Genomic DNA, 24,055 nt, shown 5'->3' with positions numbered 1-24,055 from the left:
TCTGCGGTAATGAGTGTTCTGCTTCATTACCAGCAGCTCCTCTTCCTCTCCAGGGCGAGGAGGTCAGGAGAGGGTTAAAAAACAGGGGGAGGAAGAGGAGGAGGTGAAGAGACGCCATTTTATTGTTATCCTCTGAAATTCCTCTCACAGTGAAGGCCAGCGTCCGAGCAGCTGGGCTTCAGGAATTCCTTTCTTCTCTCTGCAGGAGGTGTGAGCTCTCTGGGAAAAGGAAGAGGGACAGAACAGAAGCTCCTAGTTTGTATAAAAAACTGACAAAAATAACTATATAAATACCGTACTTTTCGGACTATAAACCGCAACTTTCCCCCCATTTTTTGTGTACAGCTAACGGCCACTAGGGAACCTCCTAAATCTATGGATTTTACAGGTAAAATTAACCACCTTTACTCTACGGGCTCTAGGACCGGTCCGCGCCCGCCACCGGAGGCCGGGAAAGAGTGAGACAGGTCGCGCGCCAAAGTGAAAGTGGAACCGAGAGACAGAACGAGATTTAGCCGCTGCGGCTAATATGCAGGTGCGCTTTATAGTCCGAAAAGTACGGTAAACATAATACCAAGACTATCAATAGAAACGAGATCAAATGCTTTACTAAAATATTGATTAAATATCAGTTAATTACTAAATAAAAGGAGAAAGATATTGCAAACACTAAATATATGACGATGTGTGAACCGTTAATGTTACTTTATATTATTTTTAATCACATTTCTATGTGAAATCAATCGGAAGACATCGCTCAGGGTTAGGAATCCCCCCTCGCCTTTAAAAAAGACTTAGTTGGATATGAAGTCGTTCATTGCAGCTCGAGATGTCGACGGCATGAACCCGTAATGGCTGTGCATTGAAGATCTTTTCCTTTAGCCTCAGATATTATTCTGTTATCGTTTACTTCCTTCCTCTCGCTGGATTATCGTGACACGCATTCATCACGAACACCGCGGCTTAAATTGGGGTCAACGATGTGCGATAACCCTCTATCCTCCTCCACTCTTAATGTTGTGTGTGTGTGTGTGTGTGTGTGTGTGTGTGTGTGTGTGTGTGTGTGTGTGTGTGTGTGTGTGCTTGTGAGTGTGTGTGTGTGTGTGTTTAATATGCAGGGAGTGTCTGACCTTGCTCGATGGAGTCACTGAGGTGTAGTCTATGTGTTTCAGCGCCTGTGTGTGTGTGTGTGTGTGTGTGTGTGTGTGTGTGTGTGTGAGAGTGTGTGTGTGTGTGTAATATGCAGGGAGCACCTGTGTGGAGCCGCAGGAAGAAGTGATAAAACGATGATTGTGTTCGACACTGAGATCAGGGTCCCTCTCGTTGGATCCATCGTGCGTTTGGAGAACGTTTCACGGCTGAATTTAGAAGTCGTTTTTCTTAATTACCGCAAGTCGACGTCTTAATTGAAATGTCGTTATTGTAGTATTAGTTTCTCCGATGCCCGTGCGGAAAACACTAACATCTCCTCGCTGCTTCGCGCTCTGTGACTTCCTGCTCGATCTCTCGCTCCTCGTGCGTCTGACGCCGAGCGAAGTCAGCACGGCCGCACGATGAGCTGAAGTGTTCATGTGCTGACTTTGGAGAAAGCAGAGAGTGAAACGCCCTGAGAGGAGAACAGCTGATCCGTTACGGCTGAATGTGAAGGGGTTTGTCCTTCACGCGCGGACCGTAAAGGTGTGTGTGTGTGTGTGTGTGTGTGTGTGTGTGTGTGTGTGTGTGTGTGTGTGTGTGTGTGTGTGTGTGGTGTGTGTGTGTGTGTGTGTGTGTTTGTGTGTGAGTGTGTGTGTGTGTGTGTGTGTGTGAGTGTGTGTGTGTGTGTTAGTGTGCAGCCAGTAAAGGGCTGTTGTGTAATTGAGTAAAAAAAAAACTTTCACATTGACATTCACTCGGTGTGCCGCTCTGACGTCAGAGTGTGAGTGTGTGTGTGTGTGTGTGAGTGTGTGAGTGTGTGTGTGTGTGAGAGTGTGTGTATTCCTCAATGCGCCCTCCCTTCACCCTGAATATAGTGAGGAGTCGGACAGTTTATGACCCTCCGTCCTCCAGTGAGGCAGAACTCTGTTAACGTGATGGATGCAGAAGCGTTCAGGCGATAACATGAGAGAGAGAGAGAGAGAGAGAGAGAGAGAGAGAGAGAGAGAGAGAGAGAGAGAGAGAGAGAGAGAGAGAGAGAGAACACGAGAGAGAGAGAGAGAACACGAGAGAGAGAGAGAGAACACGAGAGAGAGAGAGAGAGAGAGAGAGAGAGAGGTGGAGGGAAACCAAAAAGCAGTCTCCCTTTCCCAGAAGAGAGGCTGATTTTTTTCATCAAATTGCTGATAAAACGTTGGCTCTGATGCGCCGTGTCTCTGGCTGCAGTCTCCACTCTGGAGATAGACAGACATCGTTTTGATATCATGAATGAAGCATTATTGTTAGTTCAGCATGTCAGCCTGCTGCCCTAAAGAAAGGGCTCAGAGAGGAACCAGCTGTAAGACGTTTACAAGTTCATTAAACACAATATATGCTTAAATGCGTTTCAAAGAAGTTCAGTTGAGTTGGAGTTTGACACCAAGATTTTCTGATTTTACTGCAAGTGTGTATCGGTTCCAAATATCGGTTATCGGTCTCCTTGATTACTAATAATAAAAAAGCCATATCGGTCGATCCTTAATTGAAAAGATTCCCATTGGTCATTTTTGCAAAGATTATTTCCGGACATGTTTAAATACGTCTTAAAAATAAGTAAAAGCAAAATAAATGTAATTAAAAAAATTGCATTTTGAGGGAATAGATTCCCCAAAAGATCGGATCCTAAAGAAAAGTGATTTCCTGCTCACCCTCCTCACCTCGGCATTGATTTATTTAAAAAGAGTCACGGAGCGTCCACACTACAGCTTCAAAAGAAGCTTGGAGCTGGGCGTGTCGAGCTTGGTGATTTTATTCAATCAATGCGACCAACAACCAATCACATGAATCTCCCGCCCCCGACATACAAAGCAAAAACCCCGGGGATTTTATGGGAGCAATATATATATATAAATATATAAACTCCCCAAACAGGCGAAAACCTACCAGTTTCCCCCACTGTCTCTGCCACCTCCCTCCATGCTGGTTCCTCCGGTTTGTGTCCCGGTAGGTGAAGAGGGTCTGGTCATACACAACCGGGTGGTTGCTACGGCGATAATTAATTTCTCCTCCATCTTTTTTTGAAATATAGAAATGAACGGCGGGATATCTCTCCCAGCTTAGACGCGGTTTGATTGGCTACGGCTTCAGCTGTCAGATTTTGGGAAACGGGATTTGATTGGCTGGCGCTGGCTACTCCGGCGTCCAGGCGACCAGAAGTTGAACAATGTTCAACTTCTGACGCCGGAGACGGACCGCTCTGCTACCCACAATTCAGTTCGGCGAAAAAGCGAGGCAACGTGACGTCACCCCATTGAAAGTGAAGGGGCAGATTGGAGCTTTCGACGCTGTAGTGTGGACGGGCCGTCAGGCTTCCGTTCATAAAGCATCTTTCTAAAGACTTAGTGCACATATGCAATCTCGTCTCGTCATCGAACCCTCTCTGTCCTCAGACCCTGGATAGCATCTGTCTGCGCTCCAGACGCCTGACCCTCTCAGGCTTCTGTGGAGGTGGAGACGATAAGATACGACTTCTCTCTCTCCATACCTTCCAGGTGTAATGAGCTGTTTGTTGTTGTCTGAGGGAGGTGATTCCTCCAGGTGAGGAAGCAGGAAAGGAAACACGGTGTGGAGTTAGAAAGACGAGATGTGAGGGGAAGAGAAAGAGGGACGGACGTCAGAGAGAGGATTCATGTCTGCAGACGTATAGAAAGAAACCACCACTGTGTGTGTGTGTGTGTGTGTGTGTGTGTGTGTGTGTGTGTGTGTGTGTGTGTGTGTGTGTGTGTGTGTGTGTGTGTGTGTGTGTGTGTGTGTGTGTGTGTGTGTGTGTGTGTGTGTGTGTGTGTGTGTGTGTGTGTGTGTGTGTGTGTGTGTGTGTGTGTGTGTGTGTGTGTGTGTGTGTGTGTGTGTGTGTTGCTGGCTGATAAGAGGATTCACCGGAAGGCCTTGTGTTCTTTGAGCAACATGTCCCTCTCTTGTTTCGCCCCGTAGTGTTTTCGTTGAGAGAAGCCATGATTTAAAGTCCACACGCCGGCCAAAAGACACTCCGAACGCGTTGGGATGTAAATGTGAGGACGGAAATATGTAAACCTCCCGGGATGTGGGGGGGCTTTTATGCAAAATGTTGGCGAGACGGGAAACATTTGGTGAAGCTAAGTGTGTGTGCAGCTTTCGCATGTCTCTAAGTTATGGGTTGAATGCAAACGTTGTGCGCAATAGCAGGTAAAGGTGACACTGTATTAAAGTGCATGTAGGTCCCAGAGGTGGGCTCAGACTAGTTTGATCCTTTCCAATAACTACAGAGCAGTGAGGTAAACACAAATCAACACATATTGTATGTAACCCGTTCTGGGGGGATTGAAGCTTTAAAATATGAAGTGTGTGTGAGACTGACGGAGCGTCCACACTACAGCTTCAAAAAAAGCTTGGAGCTGGGCGTGTCTGGAGCTTGGGGATTTTATTCAAGCAACACGACAACAACCAATCACATGAATCTCCCGCCCCCGACATACACAGCAAAAACCGCCGGGGGTTTTATGCGAGCAATATATATATATATATATAAATATATATATATATATAAACTCCCCAAACAGGCGAAACCCTACCAGTTTCCCCCACTGTCTCTGCCACCTCCCTGCATGCCTGGTTCCTCCGGTTTGTGTCCCGGTAGGTGAAGAGGGTCTGGTCAAACACAACCGGGTGAGTTGCTACGGCGATAATTAGTTTCTCCATCTTTTTTTGAAATATAGAAATGAACGGCGGGATATCTCTCCCAGCTTAGACGCGGTTTGATTGGCTACGGCTTCAGCTGTCAGATTTTCCGAAACGGGATTTGATTGGCTGGCGCTGGCTACTCCGGCGCCTCCGGCGTCAGAAGTTGAACATTGTTCAACTTCTGACGCCGGAGACGCCGGAGACGGACCGCTCTGCTACCCACAATTCAGTTCGGCGAAAAAGCGAGGCAACGTGACGTCACCCCATTCAAAGTAAATGGGCAGATTGGAGCTGTCGACGCTGTAGTGTGGACGGGCCGTGAGTGAGAGGAGAGGAGCATCAGAAGCAAATAGTTTGCCTCCATCTCACCATTTCAAATTAAAACAGCTACTGGGACGGGGGTGAGAACAGCATTAAACATTTGAATGCATATGCACACACAGAAACAATTAAGAACTAATCCCTTCCTTCACACACACACACACACACACACACACACACACACACACACACACACACACACACACACACTCTTGTCCAGTTCAGGTTATCTAACTTTAATGAGTTTTTCCCTTCCTGCGGCTCAGCGAGGGTGCAGGTGTGTGTGAAGGTGTGTGTGACGGTGTGTGTGACGGTGTGTGTGACGGTCTGTGTGAAGGTGTGTGTGAAGGTCTGTGTGACGGTGTGTGTGAAGGTCTGTGTGAAGGTGTGTGTGTGTGAAGGTGTGTGTGAAGGTGTGTGTGAAGGTGTGTGTGACGGTGTGTGTGAAGGTGTGTCTTCGGTTCAGAAAGTCAAAAGGCACACAATGGCATAAAAGCAGGAAAGTGTGTATCCGATCAGCTCGTTCTTATATTTTAAAAAGTGATATCAAGTGATTGCAAACATTACAGAAAACCGTAAATGTCAAAACGACTATTTTGTGTGACTTCTATTTCCTTGGTGGGATTATTGTCCATCCGCTGCTTTTGGATTCGAGGCGTTTGGAATCGATTCTTAACCCCAGACGTTTTGGGGATTCGGGAAAAGCTGCCTTTTCTCTCGGGGAATAATATCTTCTTCTCTAAGGAGCCTTTAAAGTGTTTCCTCTGTGTCTCCTGCAGCCATCATGTATGTAATGGGCGCTCTGGGCCCGGCAGCTGGATATCTTTTGGGAGGCGTCCTCATCGGATTCTACGTCGATCCAAAAACTAACGTGAACATCGACCAGAGCGACCCGCGCTTCATCGGAAACTGGTAAATATGAAATATCATGAGGATGTGTACCATGTGGTGGACGTTCTTGAAATGAACTAGTCGTAGTCTTTCAGACTGAGAGACTCAGAAAGTGCATTTTGCCTGATAGGAGCCCTTTAATGTCAGTGTGTATTTACAGGAAAGTGTTGTAATGTTTGATTAATACTTTACTCTAAAATCTCAAAACTATAGGCGCATTCACACCGCAGCACTTTTCCCACAAAGGTTCATGAGAACGTAGTTCATGAGAACTCTTTAGTTCTCATGAACTACGTTCTCATCTAAGGTCACTTCTTCTTCTTCTGCTTTGGGTTTAATGGCAGGCCGCAAACCACTTCACGGCGTATACTGCCGCCCGGAGTCCCCGGCTGGAAGTCCCCGGAGTTGGGGAAGGCTTCAGTAGAAGCTGCTGGGACTCCCAGCAGCTTCTACTGAAGCCTTCCGAGTAAATCGCCAGATCGCCGACACCTCCTCATCTCCTCCGCTCCCATGTTTTATTTTGTGTGGCCATAAGTTAGTCTCTCTGCGTTTCTGCGCTGGGCTAATGCTAATGCTAATAATGCTAATGCGAGGATAATAAAATGGCGGCTTCACAAAACGTTTTGGGAGTGTTACGGGGCGTGGTTTGCAATCCGCCCAGCCAATCAGACACAGGAACCTTTTTCTCCCACGAAGGTCCCTGCTCTCTCTCAGGGACGGAAAAGGGGGTAAAAAAGGTTCACATTTTAGTTCCGGATCTTTTTGGTGTGAACGCGACATATCGGAGCTAAAGTGGGAAAAGTACTGCGGTGTGAACGCGGCTCATGGTATCTTAGTGTAGCTCTCCTCAAAGAAAAGGATAAATCAGTAAAAGAAGGAATATTTTGAAATCCAGCGCCTTTAAAGATCATTTCAAGTTGTTGATTTATGTCACGATAGGAGACCTCTAACACCTCCGTCTGTTTCCTCGTGCAGGTGGAGTGGGTTCCTCCTCTGCTCCGTCGCCATGCTCCTCGTCATCTTCCCAATGTTCGCTTTCCCCAAAAAGCTGCCGCCGCGCCACAAGAAGAGGAAGAAGAAAAAGATGAACTCTCCCGGCGACGATTCCAGCGACGACGAGGTGATGAAGGAGAAGGAGCAGAACGTCAACTCCTCCATGGGCTTTGGGAAAGACATCAAAGGTGAGGGGGGTAGTACACACCTTCCTGTTTAAGTGTCTATAAAGGAACTGTGTGTTTAAGATCAGTAAGAAATGTAAAAATAATGAACATTTTAGGAAGTTATTTTTACGCCGCAATGAAAAAGTGGAAAAATATTAATAATATATAATTTTATGGCAGTTTTTTTACTTTAGTGGCTTCAACAGATATTAGCGAAGATCACCTGTCTCCTCTCAAAGCAGAGCAAGGTCTCCTTTTATACCGTTTTTCATCAATATCTTATCGGTCAGATAAATACAAATGTCTCAAGTATTTAAGGGTCCCTAGTACATGACGGTGTTCAGTATGTTATAAGGATGCCAGCGATTATTCGAATATTCGTTACAGTCTCCATAATCGAATATTATATTTCAAAATCGATTTTATTTATATATCTTTTTTTTATTATTTATATATATTTTTTTATTATTTATGTATTTTTTTTTTTTTCTGGCTTAGTTTCAACCAAAATATATATAAATATATATATGCTAATAATAGTAATAGTATTAATAATTGTAAATGGCCATTGGTCACACCACCAGTTTGTTTGGGTCGGGTCGGTCGAATAATCGATTATTATTCGCCAGGGCTGCCGAATAATCGATTTTGATCATGGTCAACCCTAGTATGTGACCTGTGTTAATGAGGTTAATTCTCTCGTATTCCTCCAGACAAGATGCATCGTCTCCACAGGGTTACATCACTTCCTGTTGACATTAATTGCATTATTAGGGAAATGAAATGCATATTTTCTGGAGGGAGAAAAGGGTTAAAAATGTCAGAATAAGTCGAGGATCTTTTTAAGTTGCATTTTGAGACTTAAGTGTAAATATTGGGTTATCTTATGATATCTTAAAGGTCTCCTGTTATACCGTTTTTCATCAATATCTTATCGGTCTCAGATAAATACAGAACAGACATAAAAGACTAAAGGATTTTGCACAATAGGTGACCTTTAGGATCAGTAAGAAATGTAAACAAAGTCAATATAATTAACATTTTAGGAAGTTACGTCCAGGACGCAGTGAGAAGTGGAAACATATTAATAAGATATAATTTTATGGGAGTTTTTTACTACAAATATTAGCGATACCTAACACACTTAGTTAGTTCATCTGCTCTGGAACTAGCTAAACTAGCTATAAATATATGTATTCTTTACTGTCGGGTCACTCATTACAGGTTCAGCGAGCTGCACGAGCCTGACGGGCTGCAGGAGAGAGAGAGGGAAAGAGAGCACCCCCTTTACTTTCCCATTTTATTATCCAGAGTTTCTGTAAACCTTTGAATAAAGTAGTTAATCTACTATTAGTAGTTTGTTTAAATACATTACTTATGTTGTTTTTTTCATTAGCATAAAATAAATCTCACGTACCCCCTGCAGTACTGCAACGTACCCCTAGGGGTCCACGTACCCCCTGCAGTACTGCAACGTACCCTTAGGGGTCCACGTACCCCCTGCAGTACTGCAACGTACCCCTAGGGGTCCGCATACCCCCTGCAGTACTCCACGTACCTCTAGGGGTCCGCGGACCCCCTGCAGTACTGCAACGTACCTCTAGGGGTCCGCGTACCCCCTGCAGTACGGCAACGTACCCCTAGGGGTCCACGTACCCCCTGCAGTACTGCAACGTACCCCTAGGGGTCCGCGTACCCCCTGCAGTACTGCAACTTACCCATAGGGGTCCACGTACCCCCTGCAGTACTGCAACGTACCCCTAGGGGTCCACGTACCCCCTGCAGTACTGCAACGTACCCCTAGGGGTCCACGTACCCCCTGCAGTACTGCAACATACCCCTAGGGGTCCACGTACCCCCTGCAGTACTGCAACGTACCCCTAGAACCACTGCTCTAATAAATAATAATAATACGTTTTATTTCGAGGCGCCTTTCAGGACACCCCAGGTCGCCTTACACTGCATTTAAAAGTTAAAACGGCTAAAACAAAAACGGAACACAAATTAATCGAACCGACAAGGCAGCAGCATAAAGCATAAAACAGGAAAGACCAGGTGACTGAGTGAGAGGGGGATCTGTGATGGCAGGTTGAATGTGCTTCAGAGTGAGGAGGCCAGTTTAAACAGGTGGGATTTGAATGTCGTGATGGAGTCAGACTGTTTGATGTGTGGAGGCAGAGAGTTCCAGAGTTAATACATGTAAAGTAGTGTCGATAAAGGAACTGGAGGTGTTGATGCACGAACGGCCCGTGCTCCCTTCCATCTCCATGCTATCAAACGAGAAGCTCTTTGTGATATTGATTTGTGATGCAGGAGATGAATGATTCACTGTGAGCAGCCTCTGTGGAGACGTTTGGCTTTATTCGCAGAAAATGTCTTTTATCCATAAAATCAGTAAGGGGGGAAAAGACTTAAAGCATGTAAACACGTTCTTGTAGAAACCCAACATACAAGTTTAAACATAAAAGCTTAATAAGTCCCTTTCCTGCAGAATCAACCATGCATTCCTCACCTAGAACAGAAGACATGAAAGCTTGAAGAGTGGAGATGAGTATCCTCCAGTCCTCTCTGAGGCAGATTAGCAGGAACCTGGATTACCCTGGGAGAACCCCCCCCCCTGGTTCAGCCCTGATTCCTCCTCTGATGCTAAATCAGCTCTCAGGGGAGCTCTGTCTCTTCTCCACACGGCAGAGAGAAACTGCAGCATCTCTGTATTCAAACAATGTGTACTCAGACAGCTTTATCTGCAAGTATGTGTACTATATTATATAGAACAGGTAATACACCTCATGTCCTTCTGTTCACACAGATTCAGCACTTCTGGTGAAAGATATGCTGCTGTTTTCTCCTTTGCTTCAGATCATCAGCAAACTGTGAAAGTTGCCAACGCCGGATATTTGCAGTAATGCTGGTTTTATGAAACGCTGCAGACCTCTCGCCGTGCGAAAGCAATTCCTTACATCTCATAGAGTCATTAGAGATGAATGACTGCAGCTCAGTCATATTTCAAAACCCACTCGCCTGGCGGGAGGGAACATTCAGATATACTCTGCAGAAGTTGTCTCAGTGAAGACTATTTATTTGAGTCCTCTCAAACTCAATGCTTCAACGTGACATTCCTAAAGGTGGCGAGAAACTAACAGGATGACTTCGTTGACAAGTCATGTCCTAAATGAGATGAAAAAGAAGACATAAGTTCGTCAAATGTCTGATTTACTTTGACAAAACTGTCCAAGATATTAAAGACAGGAAATAGAAAACCAGGAAACGCTCACACTGGAGATGCTAAGCCAGATACATTATACTTGGTTGAAGGACCTCTCTTGGCCGTAACATCGCAAGAGAACCAACTAGACCTCGTCTTTAAATGCTGACCCGTCTGCGGCATGTCGGGGCTTTCCTCTGTGGATCGAGGAGATCCTCATTCTGTCAGAGCTGCTCCTGAAATCTGCAGTATCTTCCTCTAAACCTGAGATTTCTGCATCCTCTAGGACAGTGCTTCTCAAAGTGTGGTCCGCGGAACACTGGTGGTCCGTGACCGCCCCCTGGTGGTCCGCGAGTATATTGGTAACATTTCACATTTTAAATAAATAAATACATTTAAGTTTTCGCGCGGGAATATCTCCGTAATGGAGCGCGCTAAAGTTTCACTTTCTATTGCATGATATAGTCCAGCGCAACACCTTCATCCCACTTGCTGCCACTTGTTTGTACCATTTTCAGGCGATTTGTAGTCTGTTCTAGAAAAACGATGCGATTTTGGATATTTGTGGAGTTAGGTGGTCCGCGAGTGTTTTTTTATTGGTTAAGTCCTTGGTGTGAAAAAGTTTGAGAAACACTGCTCTAGGACATTAAAGACGACGCTTAAACGGGCAGGCGAAACATCACTTAAGCCTTAAAAAGAATGCATGTAGTAACTTTTAAACATGACTTGGGCTGAAGAATGGCAGCATGCTCACTGCATTAATGTTATCTTATATGTAAATGTTTATTTAAGGCCGTTATCAGACACATTATGGTATGGACAGCACGGACGATGAAGTGCCATGAAAGCATGCATCTGATGTTAGTGAAGAAAAAGAATCCTGTTTTTTATTATTCTGCATTTGCTCTGAAAGTGACTCCGTCTTTCTGCCCGGCAACAGTCATGCACTTCCAGTCTGATCACATGACTCACAGAGTGCGTTCTGCATCAAAGAACGGGAGGGAGGGAGTGTTTGTCCTTGTAATGGTGTGTGTGTGTGCGCGTGTGTGTGCGTGTGTGTGCGCGTGTGTGTTTATTGTTTAAGAAACATTTTTGACATCCTAATAGAAGCATCTTTTCGATATACCTTCACTTTATCATTTTGTTAACTGTTGTCCACCATTTTCCCCGTTACCCCGCCCTCAGACAAAGTGTATAAAGCCTTGGGGGAATGTCAATAGCATGTGATTGATACCAGACAGGTTTACATGCATGTCTGGGTCATGGTGTTAACTTTACTCTACCCAGGGTCAAACATGTCACAATAAGATAAATGGATATCTTACTACCTCTCTGATTCTGTGTTATTCCGGGTTATCGAGGCGCCGCTGCAGAAATATGTTATGACAATTATATGTATTTATTAGGGCTGGGACTTTAACGCGTTAATTAAGATTAATTAACTACACAAAAATGAATGCGTTAAAAAAATTAACGCATTTTAATCGCACTTATTTTTGCACAGCGGAACGTTTCTCACTGGATGAGTTTCAGGCGTACCGATTATACTGGAGCACCAACTAACGTTCATGACTTCAGCATGGGACTTCAGACAACAACAAACCACGGTGAACAATAGTCAAACATGAACGAACAAGCTGATGAGACGCTTCGGTCGGCCCCGTGGATGGGACATTTTGTTTTAAAAAACGGACGGATGGAAGCGTCGACAAGAGCAGGGTGGTGTGCAAATTATGCAAAAAAGAATTTGCATATCACCGCAGCTCATCAAGCCTAAAGTATCACCTCAATGCAAAGCATGTAGCAGCTAGCATGTAGCAGCTAGCGTGGACGTTAGCCCGACTCCGAGTGCAAGGAACCACACCCTGACCCAACCCACACTCAACCAGACGACTGGTTTCAGGGCCAGGATAAGTCAGTCCACGTCTGAGAGAATAACCAGCTCCCTGCTCACTGGATGGACTCGACTGTCGACCACCTGGAGTCACATCCATGTGGAAATGGCTTCTCACTGTTCTCAGGTCAAATATGGATATTTGATAAAAAATGCGATTAATTTCGATTAATTAATTACAAAGCCTCTAATTAATTAGATTAACTTTTTTAATCGAGTCCCGGCTCTAATATATATATATATAGGGGCGGTTTTGGCTCAGTGGTTAGAGCGTTGGTCATCGTTGGTGAACTCCAGTTCGAATCCCGCCTCGGCCGCCACTGCGTCAGGCCGTTGTGTCCTTGGGCCGTTGTGTCCACCCAAATTTGTCCTGTGGCTAATGTCCACAGTAATGACTCTTACATGTCTAATATGTGTAATGTGTACTTGTAAAGCGCTTTGAGCACCTGTAAAAGCGCTCTAATAAAAAATGTAATGCATTATTATTATTATTATTATTATTATTATTATATAAAAAGCCCTAAAAAAGAACACCCTCTCAGAACAAAAATGATTGCTGGAGTTCAACTGAAACACGTCACGGGTCTTAGTAGCTGTAAGGGAATATTTCTGTCTTACTCCTAAGATATTTAACCTTATCCTGTGTGTTGACATTTACGACCATCCCTGCTTCTAATCTCCCGTAAGGAACGTGTTGATGCAGTCGTATGTTGATCCTAGGTTTTATGGCCTGACCTGGCGGGCACAGGGGGGGTTACGACTGTGAGAACGCTGGCTTTCTAAGCTCCACAGACGGAGAGACGTCTCCTGTGTCTGCAGATGTTTACGCCCATCCCCAATATGTGGGTTGACTCTCTGTAAACTAGTTAAAGGGTCCATCGAGATGCGAGGCGGATCAGAATTGACATGACAACCCACCGTGCAGTCAGAACCTTTGACCGTGTGACTTGTGATGTGAATTCTCCGGCCGTTGACTTGTAATAAACATCATTGTTCGACATCAAAGCTCCAGCTCTCCTCGTGTCTCTCTGAGTCCTGACTAGAGATAGACGGGCATCGATCCCAGAGAGACGGCATCTGTTTCTGATTCGATGTGCTCTCTTTTCTCCGCAGAACTCCCTAAAGCCGCCCTGAGGATCCTCAGCAACACCACCTTCCTCTTCATCAGCCTCTCCTACACGGCAGAGTGCGCCATCGTCACCGCCTTCATCACCTTCATCCCAAAGTTCATCGAGTCGCAGTTCGGGATCCCCGCCTCCAAAGCCAGCATCTACACCGGTGAGTCTCTGTTGTGGAGTCATTTACAACCCTGACCTGGGAGGAGATCGCTCAGAGAACAATCCTAATATATATATATATTAGGGCTGTCAAACGATTAACATTTTTAATCAGATTAATCACAACTTAAAAATTAATTAATCAGATTAATCACCATTCGAACTATGTCCAAAATATGTCATTTCTTTATGTATATTGTTGGGAATGGAAAGATAAATGAAAGAAGGCGGATATATCCATTTAACACGGTATCTATGTTTATTATAACATTGTTCTGTGTGTCAAAATGAAAGTCCCCCCCCCCCCCCCCACGGGGGGGGGGGGGGGGTGATCTAACCGCCTTCTGGAAAAGCTTCACAAGTACGTCGGTACGCAAATGCGCTTCGTGACATAAGTGACGGTACGCATTTCAGATTGTTGCCGTGCATGCGTACCAGTTATGTGCACCTACAGCAAAGGTATTCTCCGTCGGGACAACACCACGCCGTTATCTTGATTCTGATTGGCCAGAAGACGTGATCAAAGATGTTCTACTGGGAAGACGATCACTACGTGACAAAAGTTTTCAAAAACGTTTCTGGTCTTCGGTATTTCCAGACAAGCGACTACTGAAATCAGTCTGACTAACTGCTGTCTGTGCAGTTTACTCCGCGAGTTGGCAGACTTTATTTTGCTTACTCTAACATCGTGTCTCACGGTGGGGCTGAGCCATTTGTTGGTATGGGTGTAGCCTACCCCAGCCATACCCTGGCGCTGCCACTGGTGGCACGTATGGGGCGGGCCATTCTGCACATGCGTTAAATGCGTTAAATATTTTAACGCAATTAATTAAAAAAATGTATTACCGCCGTTAACGCGATAATTTTGACAGCATTAATAATAACATGCCATTACGTATCTGCCACTACGTTTTTTTGCACTATTCAATACTGGACCGTATTTAACATTAACGATGTGACCATCTGTGTTTCTTGTAGTTATTTAATTGCTCTTTTTATTATTATGTTTATTTTATCTTTGTAAAATGTCCTTCGGGATAAATAAAGTCCTATTAAACTTATCCTGAGAATAAATGGTGTTCCTCTCATGCAGTCGTTTTGCATGTTAATGAAACGACACACGATTAGATCAATGAGGCCAGACCTCCCGACAAATGAAGATGCACAACACGAGTCTGCAGCGAGGTTAGAAGAAGCACTTTTTTAAAGATGAGGATTTGAATTGAAACCTTGAAGCTTGTGTTCAGAAAAACATCACACATACAGCTTTAGGTCTTCGTTGTCCACCTGTTGCTTTCTTTGTGTTCCTGTCACGCAGTTTACGCCTCTGAGAGCTTCTCACCTCTCCACGTGAACTCGATGATTCACCGTCTGCGCCATGAGTCACCCACACACACACACACACACACACACACACACACACACACACACACACACACACACACACACACACACACACACACACACACACACACACACCCCTCTGTAGCATGTATAGATCCTTCAGTCGTGGTATTACAATAAATCAGATATCAGGATTATCACACGTCTCAAATATGCAAAAGTGCACGTAAAGAAGTGTGTGTGTGTGTGTGTGTGTGTGTGTGTGTGTGTGTGTATTCTGATGCCTGACATACGGTCACACGCACACACGACAAAACTATTACCTCATCTCATCTGCCTGTTGCCAGGATACGAGGATAAAGGGGCGGTGTGTTGCCATGGTTTCCCAAAGTGATACCAAGCGAGGGCACTCCTGCAGATTTGAGCCATGTTTCGTAATGAATTACAAACGAGGCGAAGGAGGGGGAAATATTCCAAGATTAGCGTGGTATTCCTACGAGGAACAAACTCTGATTGAAACGATGGTTAATTTACAACGAAATACGACGAAAGATTCGAGAAGAAAGTGTGTTTTTGTTTCAAGTTATTAAGCTCAACTCCAACGTACTACAGATGCAGGTCTCTGTGAATTATCCCTGCAGTTGATGACATTTTTAAACTGTATAAAAAAATTTGATTCAGCAATCGGTAAACCCTCTTTATCGTTCGTTAAATAAACGTTATGATGAGTTGAGCCTATTTAGAAGAATGTGTGACTTCAATCTGTGGGAATTTCTGAGTTTCTGAGTCGGATAAAAGCTGCTAAAAAGTGAAAGAAACTTGAATATTATACTTTCATTCATGAGCAGCTGCTCCACAGCTTCTAGTCAAGCGCTTTGAGCACCAGGGAAAGCGCTGAATAGATAACATGTAGAAGTATTATTATTACCGTACTTTTCGGACTAAAAAACTGGAAAACAGGCTCAGGGCTAAACAGGTTAAGTAAAGTATAAGTACCGTATTTTTCGGACTATAAGTCGCGACTTTTCCCCCCATTTTTTGTGTACAGCTAACGGCCACTAGGGCACCTCCTACATCTATGGATTTTACAGGTAAAATTAACCACCTTTAACCCTACGGGCTCTAGGACCGGTCTGCGCCCGCCACCTTTAAGCGGCGGGCTCCAGCAGGAAAAGCTGGAGGCCGGGAAAGAGCGAGACAGGTAGCGCGCCAAAGTGAAAGTGGAACCGAGAGACAGAACGAGAGCAAGACAGACGGACACTTTAGCTGCTGCGGCTTTTATGCAGGTGCGCTTTATAGTCCGAAAAGTACGGTATTATTAACTCTGCTTGTTGTGGTGGTGATGTATCAGTGTTTTAAAAACCGCCTGGTCCAGAGTCAAAAGAGAGCAACTGGCAGGTGGGCAAAGTGCAGCTGAAGACACTTGTAATCGGCAGAGAGAAATAACATATTAAGCACAAAGGAAGACGAGCACTGATAGGTAAGCAGAAGCACGACTACAGACGGTGCATGTTTCTTATCGTATATGACGGCATGGAGATATAAGGTGGTAATATCAGCGTCGTGAACACTGCTCCCGAGGGACTCGATCTGTGCGGCTTCCCAACACGTGACCCGGCCAGCGGAGCACGCATTGGATACGTTAGAGTTCCAGTTCTTCATTTGAACAGATTTGAATGTATTTCTGCACCTTGAGTTCCAGCAGCACCAGCGCTCCGCTCGGAACAAAGAGGGATGATTGGGTGCCTCGGAGTAGCACCACAGAGTGAGGAAACGGACGGGTGGCGCTGCCTCTCTGGAAGCCGTGGAGAAACCAAACACGTCACGATGACACAAATGGATTTCTTGCAGATTACTCTGTGATTCTGTATTGTTCCGGTTTAACGAGGCGCCGCCGCTCGTTAGACGCTGCTGCTTCCACCTCTCTCCCACCTCTGATGCAGTCGCTCCTCACTATCTCTTATTTCTTCTTCTGTGGTGGTAAAAGATTTAAAATGATAATCCAGATCTCATGTAGCATCTTGTGTCGCTGCGATATCTGAGGTCACGTTCCTGCAGAAAGCACACACATATACACACACACACACACACACACACACACACACACACACATAAACACACACACACATAAACACACACACACACACGCACACACACACACACACACACACACACACGCGCATACACACACACATACACACACACATACACACACACACACACACACACACACACACACACACACACACTGGCTGACCTCTCGTTGCTCGATACCGGGCAGAGAGCTCGATTGTAATGTGTCGCTGTGAAGTGAGAAATACCCTTAAATCTTAAATGATAGCGAGTGAGCACCAATAATGAAACTTGACATTAAAAGCTATAATTATTCGGTGCAAAAAGATATTAATAATGAAATAAAGTATGTTTTTATAGCCCGAGAAGTGCTACAGTGTGATGTGTTGGTTTGCTTTATGAAGAATCATCAGGTCGATGCTTCACAGAAGTAAATACATGAATCCTCACAGCTCTATTCCTGCGCTGATGTTTCCCCCTTCGCTCCGTCTTGCAGGTTTGATCATCGTTCCCAGCGCAGGTGTCGGCATCGTTTTGGGAGGATACATCATAAAGAAGCTGAAGCTCGGGGCGCGGGAGTCTGCCAAGCTGGCGATGATCTGCAGCGGCGTGTCGTTGCTCTGCTTCTCCACGCTGTTCATCGTGGGCTGCGAGAGCATCAACCTGGGGGGCATCAACATCCCCTACACCACCGGGTGAGAGGAGTTATACACACACACACACACACACACACACACACACACACACACACACACACACACACACACACACACACACACACACACACACACTGTGGTCAGAGCTCTTCGTTCCTGCACGGTGCTCCCAACATGTCCTTTAGTGGGAAGAGATAAAGGACAGTGAAAGAAGTCCTACTGTAGTTTGGTATGTCAAAGAAATCTTACAAAAGTTCAAGTTAAGTAAAAAGGATAAAAAGTATCAAAGCATCTTAAAAAAACCATAAAAAGGTCATATAATAAGTCATATTATAGTATTGAAAAAATAGTAAAGTATAATTAAATATATATATATATAGTATAACAGTTTTGGTAGTGTAATATATTGTTTAAAAAATTCATTTAAAGGTGGGGTAGGTAAGTTTGAGAAACCGGCTCGAGATCGCTAGAATTTGAAAATACACAACCGGAGAAAATCTGCCTCTTCCTCACAGAGCCCCTCCCCCAACACACACGAACGCGCACATGACCAATGAGGGCACGAGATGAGGCTGACAGGCAGGTAGGCCAACCAATCCGTTTAGCCGGCTCGGCTAAACGGATTGGTTGTACTTTTTACAGTACCACGGCTTCTACAGATGACATTTTTTTATGGATTTGTTGTCAAAGCTCTTCAGATATTCATTGCTATCGGGATGTTAAGAGCATTCCATGGAATATAACAAAAAGTGTATCTCGAGCCGGTTTCTGAAACTTACCGACCCCACCTTTTAAAAGTAAATCTCTAAAATAAAATCTTAAAAATGTAAAAGTATGTAAAAAAAAAACGTTAAAATAATGGCTAGTATAATACATCGTAAAAAAAGCCATAAAAATATCTAATGTTGACAAATATACGTTTTTATCCCCTGGGCCCAGGAGTTCAAAACTTGTAATCCCTATCCGATCAGATCAGATTTGGATTTTGGGGAGTTCCAAACCAAACACAGGATTAGGATCACTTTGATATCCGATCAGATCAGGAAATCCAATCCAAGCTTTAATCTGGATCAAATCTTCAAACCGACAACAGGATTGGGATCAGTTTGATCCCAACAAACTGGATTATCCTGATCCCACCAGAGGGGCGGGTCTCCAGTGGATTACCAGAGCAACATGTACTGTACCATTTATTTAAAAATATGTTTCAATTTAAATTAGATGCAAAGTTTGTGAACTGAAATAATACACCATGTTTAGCCTTCATGGGAAATACATTGTATTTTTTATTTGTTGGTCACGTTTGTGGCCTATTTTGTTTTCAACCAAATGTCGATGACATAAATGTTTATGCTCATAAAAATCACAACAAAGATTGTCAATCACAAATATAATTTAGATTAAAGAAAAAATATCTTCAACAAAAAAAGTCCATCACCTGTCATCACCTTTCAAAAGTAATCAAACAATAGAAGTCTCTGCAATGTGGTCTCTTGTCTTCCTTGTAGTATTCTTCATGTCCACTAGGTGGCGCTCGGTCGGATTAAAGCACTGATATTCAGGATTTATAAAATTCATTTAAAAGTAAATCTCTAAAATAAAATCTTAAAAATGTAAAAGTATGTCAAAAGAAACATTAAAAGAATGTATAGTATAATGCATCGTAAAAAAAGCCACTACAATATCTAATGTAAACAAAGACTCCATTTGCATTTAACCTGATGCAAAGCGCTCCGAGCTCAGCGTTCCTGCACGGGGCTCCAACATGTCCTTCAGACGGATTCAGTGCTGTCCTGCAGTCCTGACACACACCTGCGGGGACACGTGCACATGTCAGATTCTGTTACACACTAACAATAATAATAATAATAATAATAATAGATTTAATTGGTTGCTTTCACAGGTGCTCAATTAGCTAGAAGTCCTAAACTGCGTGGCCTCAGGGAATCACACATTCTGCAGCTGTGTGTGTGTGTGTGTGTGTGTGTGTGTGTGTGTGTGTGTGTGTGTGTGTGTGTGTGTGTGTGTGTGTGTGCGTGTGTGTGTGTGTGTGTCCCATCATCCTCATGTGTTGTGGCATTGTGAGTGATTAATTAGCAACACTGGCTGCTGCTCTCGAATCACTCTGTCACCTCTATTTCTGAAGCTGCTGCTGCTCCACACACACACACACACACACACACACACACACACACACACACACACACACACACACACACACACACACACACACACACACACACACAGTATCTGGAATGTAACGTTGTTATGTCAGGACTGAGGATGGTCTTGTAGAATCAAATAATGAATACGTATCTGTTTAGCATCATCAACAGAGAGGTGTGTGTGTGTGTGTGTGTGTGTGTGTGTGTGTGTGTGTGTGTGTGTGTGTGTGTGTGTGTGTGGTGTGTGTGTGTGTGTGTGTGTGTGTGTGTGTGTGTGTGTGTGTGTGTGTGTGTGTGTGTGTGTGTGTGTGTGTGTGTGTGTGTGTGTGTGTGTGTGTGTGTGTGTGTGTGTGTGTGTGTGTGTGAAGCTTTCCCAAAAGAAACTCCGGTTCGCTTCACTGCTCCGTGTTTAGACGGACTTAGAGCCAGCGGTGGTTCCCACAGTCCTCTCATCGGCACACACATTGACCATCGATCCAAACACACAGGATGCTGTCTCTCCAGCATGTGTCCCCTCTTCTCCGTGTCTCTTCTACATCAACATGTGTCCCCTCTTCTTCATGTCTCTTCTACATCAACATGTGTCCCCTCTTCTTAATGTCTCTTCTACATCAACATGTGTCCCCTCTTCTTCACGTCTCTTCTACATCAACATGTGTCCCCTCTTCTCCATGTCTCTTCTACATCAACACGTGTCCCCTCTTCTTCATGTCTCTTCTACATCAACATGTGTCCCCTCTTCTCCGTGTCTCTTCTACATCAACATGTGTCCCCTCTTCTTCATGTCTCTTCTACATCAACATGTGTCCTCTCTTCTTAATGTCTCTTCTACATCAACATGTGTCCCCTCTTCTTCACGTCTCTTCTACATCAACATGTGTCCCCTCTTCTCCATGTCTCTTCTACATCAACACGTGTCCCCTCTTCTTCATGTCTCTTCTACATCAACATGTGTCCCCTCTTCTCCGTGTCTCTTCTACATCAACATGTGTCCCCTCTTCTTCATGTCTCTTCTACATCAACATGTGTCCTCTCTTCTTAATGTCTCTTCTACATCAACATGTGTCCCCTCTTCTTCACGTCTCTTCTACATCAACATGTGTCCCCTCTTCTCCATGTCTCTTCTACATCAACACGTGTCCCCTCTTCTTCATGTCTCTTCTACATCAACACGTGTCCCCTCTTCTTCATGTCTCTTCTACATCAACATGTGTCCCCTCTTCTCCGTGTCTCTTCTACATCAACATGTGTCCCCTCTTCTTCATGTCTCTTCTACATCAACATGTGTCCCCTCTTCTTCATGTCTCTTCTACATCAACATGTGTCCCCTCTTCTTCCGTGTCTCTTCTACATCAACATGTGTCCTCTCTTCTTAATGTCTCTTCTACATCAACATGTGTCCCCTCTTCTTCACGTCTCTTCTACATCAACATGTGTCCCCTCTTCTCCATGTCTCTTCTACATCAACACGTGTCCCCTCTTCTTCATGTCTCTTCTACATCAACATGTGTCCTCTCTTCTTAATGTCTCTTCTACATCAACATGTGTCCCCTCTTCACGTCTCTTCTACATCAACATGTGTCCCCTCTTCTCCATGTCTCTTCTACATCAACACGTGTCCCCTCTTCTCCATGTCTCTTCTACATCAACATGTGTCCCCTCTTCTTCATGTCTCTTCTACATCAACACGTGTCCCCTCTTCTCCATGTCTCTTCTACATCAACATGTGTCCCCTCTTCTTCATGTCTCTTCTACATCAACATGTGTCCTCTCTTCTTAATGTCTCTTCTACATCAACATGTGTCCCCTCTTCACGTCTCTCTTCTACATCAACATGTGTCCCCTCTTCTCCATGTCTCTTCTACATCAACACGTGTCCCCTCTTCTCCATGTCTCTTCTACATCAACATGTGTCCCCTCTTCTTCATGTCTCTTCTACATCAACACGTGTCCCCTCTTCTCCATGTCTCTTCTACATCAACATGTGTCCCCTCTTCTTCATGTCTCTTCTACATCAACATGTGTCCTCTCTTCTTAATGTCTCTTCTACATCAACATGTGTCCCCTCTTCTTCACGTCTCTTCTACATCAACATGTGTCCCCTCTTCTCCATGTCTCTTCTACATCAACACGTGTCCCCTCTTCTCCATGTCTCTTCTACATCAACACGTGTCCCCTCTTCTTCATGTCTCTTCTACATCAACACGTGTCCCCTCTTCTTCATGTCTCCTCTACATCAACATGTGTCCCCTCTTCTCCATGTCTCTTCTTCATCAACATGTGTCCCCTCTTCTCCATGTCTCTTCTACATCAACATGTGTCCCCTCTTCTACATGTCTCTTCTACATCAACATGTGTCCCCTCTTCTCCATGTCTCTTCTACATCAACATGTGTCCCCTCTTCTCCGTGTCTCTTCTACATCAACATGTGTCCCCTCTTCTTCATGTCTCTTCTACATCAACATGTGTCCTCTCTTCTTAATGTCTCTTCTACATCAACATGTGTCCCCTCTTCTTCACGTCTCTTCTACATCAACATGTGTCCCCTCTTCTCCATGTCTCTTCTACATCAACACGTGTCCCCTCTTCTCCATGTCTCTTCTACATCAACATGTGTCCCCTCTTCTTCATGTCTCTTCTACATCAACATGTGTCCCCTCTTCTCCGTGTCTCTTCTACATCAACATGTGTCCCCTCTTCTTCATGTCTCTTCTACATCACCATGTGTCCCCTCTTCTTCATGTCTCTTCTACATCACCATGTGTCCCCTCTTCTCCATGTCTCTTCCACATCAACATGTGTCCTCTCTTCTCCATGTCTCTTCTACATCAACATGTGTCCCCTCTTCTCCATGTCTCTTCTACATCAACATGTGTCTCCTCTTCTCCATGTCTCTTCTACATCAACATGTGTCCCCTCTTCTCCATGTCTCTTCTACATCAACATGTGTCCCCTCTTCTTCATGTCTCTTCTACATCAACATGTGTCCCCTCTTCTTCATGTCTCTTCTACATCAACATGTGTCTCCTCTTCTCCATGTCTCTTCTACATCAACATGTGTCCCCTCTTCTCCATGTCTCTTCTACATCAACATGTGTCCCCTCTTCTTCATGTCTCTTCTACATCAACATGTGTCCCCTCTTCTCCATGTCTCTTCTACATCAACATGTGTCCCCTCTTCTTCATGTCTCTTCTACATCAACATGTGTCCCCTCTTCTCCATGTCTCTTCTACATCAACATGTGTCCCCTCTTCTACATGTCTCTTCTACATCAACATGTGTCCCCTCTTCTCCATGTCTCTTCTACATCAACATGTGTCCCCTCTGTGGAAAGAGACTGAAAGTTTCAGGAACAAAGAATTTCTCTCTTTTTGATCCATTTCTATAAAAACCTGTCTGAAAACGAGCTGATCAGATTTTGGCCACTTTGTGATGTCATAACGATGTGTTGTCTTAGTAACCATTAGCCAATCAGCAACAAGGTAACCGCCCCCCCCCCTCCCTATCACCTGGATCTCCTCTAGAGGGGCTCCTTGTCAGTAACAGACAGAGAATCAGCACTTTGGAAACAGGGCTGAAACAGAGGGGATTATGGGTAATGCTGCCATGATCTGTTTGGTGTTTCAGCCAATCAGAGACAGGCTCTGGATATGTTGATGAAGGACAGTATAGTAGGGACCCTCACTAAGTGTCTGCGTGTCCCCCTGCAGCCCCACCCTCACCATGACCCACAGGAACCTGACGGGAAGCTGTAACGTGAACTGTGGCTGCCGGATCCACGAGTACGCGCCGGTGTGCGGCTCCGACGGCATCACCTACTTTAACCCCTGCCTGGCCGGGTGCAGCGGCGTGGGCAACGACAGCACCGGGGTGAGAACACACACACACACACACACACACACACACACACACACACACACACACACACACACACACACACACATAGTGGAGAATGTATGTAAATATGTTTTATGTATAACATGTCGATAAAACGTCGTAGTGCAGTCTGTCGAAATAAGGAACGGTGTAGTGTGTAGAAACCAGGCGTGGTCTAGCATGTCGTTTAATTCAGACAAAGGTCATCGTGTCATGTTGAACTATATTTGTGTCCACAGGTGAGGAACTACTCAGACTGCGGCTGCGTCCAGAGCCGCCAGGTCATCACTCCGTCCTCCGGAGGACAGGTACATGCTGAGAGACCTCACGGTAGCGTGTTCAGATCTAAGAGGTATTAACGCGAG

The 24,055-nt window shown here is 44.7% G+C and overlaps 1 protein-coding gene across 1 annotated transcript in view; it reads left to right on the top strand.

Moving 5' to 3' along the window:
* Positions 1–351: 351 nt before the first annotated feature.
* Positions 352–24,055, top strand: part of LOC117440538 (solute carrier organic anion transporter family member 5A1-like) — a 28,844-nt gene continuing 5,140 nt past the window's right edge. Inside the window, exons 1-7 of the mRNA XM_034076789.1 lie at positions 352–388; positions 5,928–6,060; positions 7,015–7,220; positions 13,412–13,576; positions 17,489–17,687; positions 23,525–23,684; positions 23,930–23,998. Coding sequence (XP_033932680.1) covers positions 376–388; positions 5,928–6,060; positions 7,015–7,220; positions 13,412–13,576; positions 17,489–17,687; positions 23,525–23,684; positions 23,930–23,998 — 945 coding nt within the window. The 5' untranslated portion in view covers positions 352–375. The remainder of the gene's footprint in view (positions 389–5,927; positions 6,061–7,014; positions 7,221–13,411; positions 13,577–17,488; positions 17,688–23,524; positions 23,685–23,929; positions 23,999–24,055) is intronic.

Source organism: Pseudochaenichthys georgianus, unplaced genomic scaffold, assembly GCF_902827115.2.
Source record: "Pseudochaenichthys georgianus unplaced genomic scaffold, fPseGeo1.2 scaffold_1030_arrow_ctg1, whole genome shotgun sequence".
NCBI classification, from domain to species: Eukaryota; Metazoa; Chordata; class Actinopteri; order Perciformes; family Channichthyidae; genus Pseudochaenichthys; species Pseudochaenichthys georgianus.
Note: the sequence above shows the minus strand (reverse complement) of the source record. Positions and strands in the feature narration are given on the sequence as shown.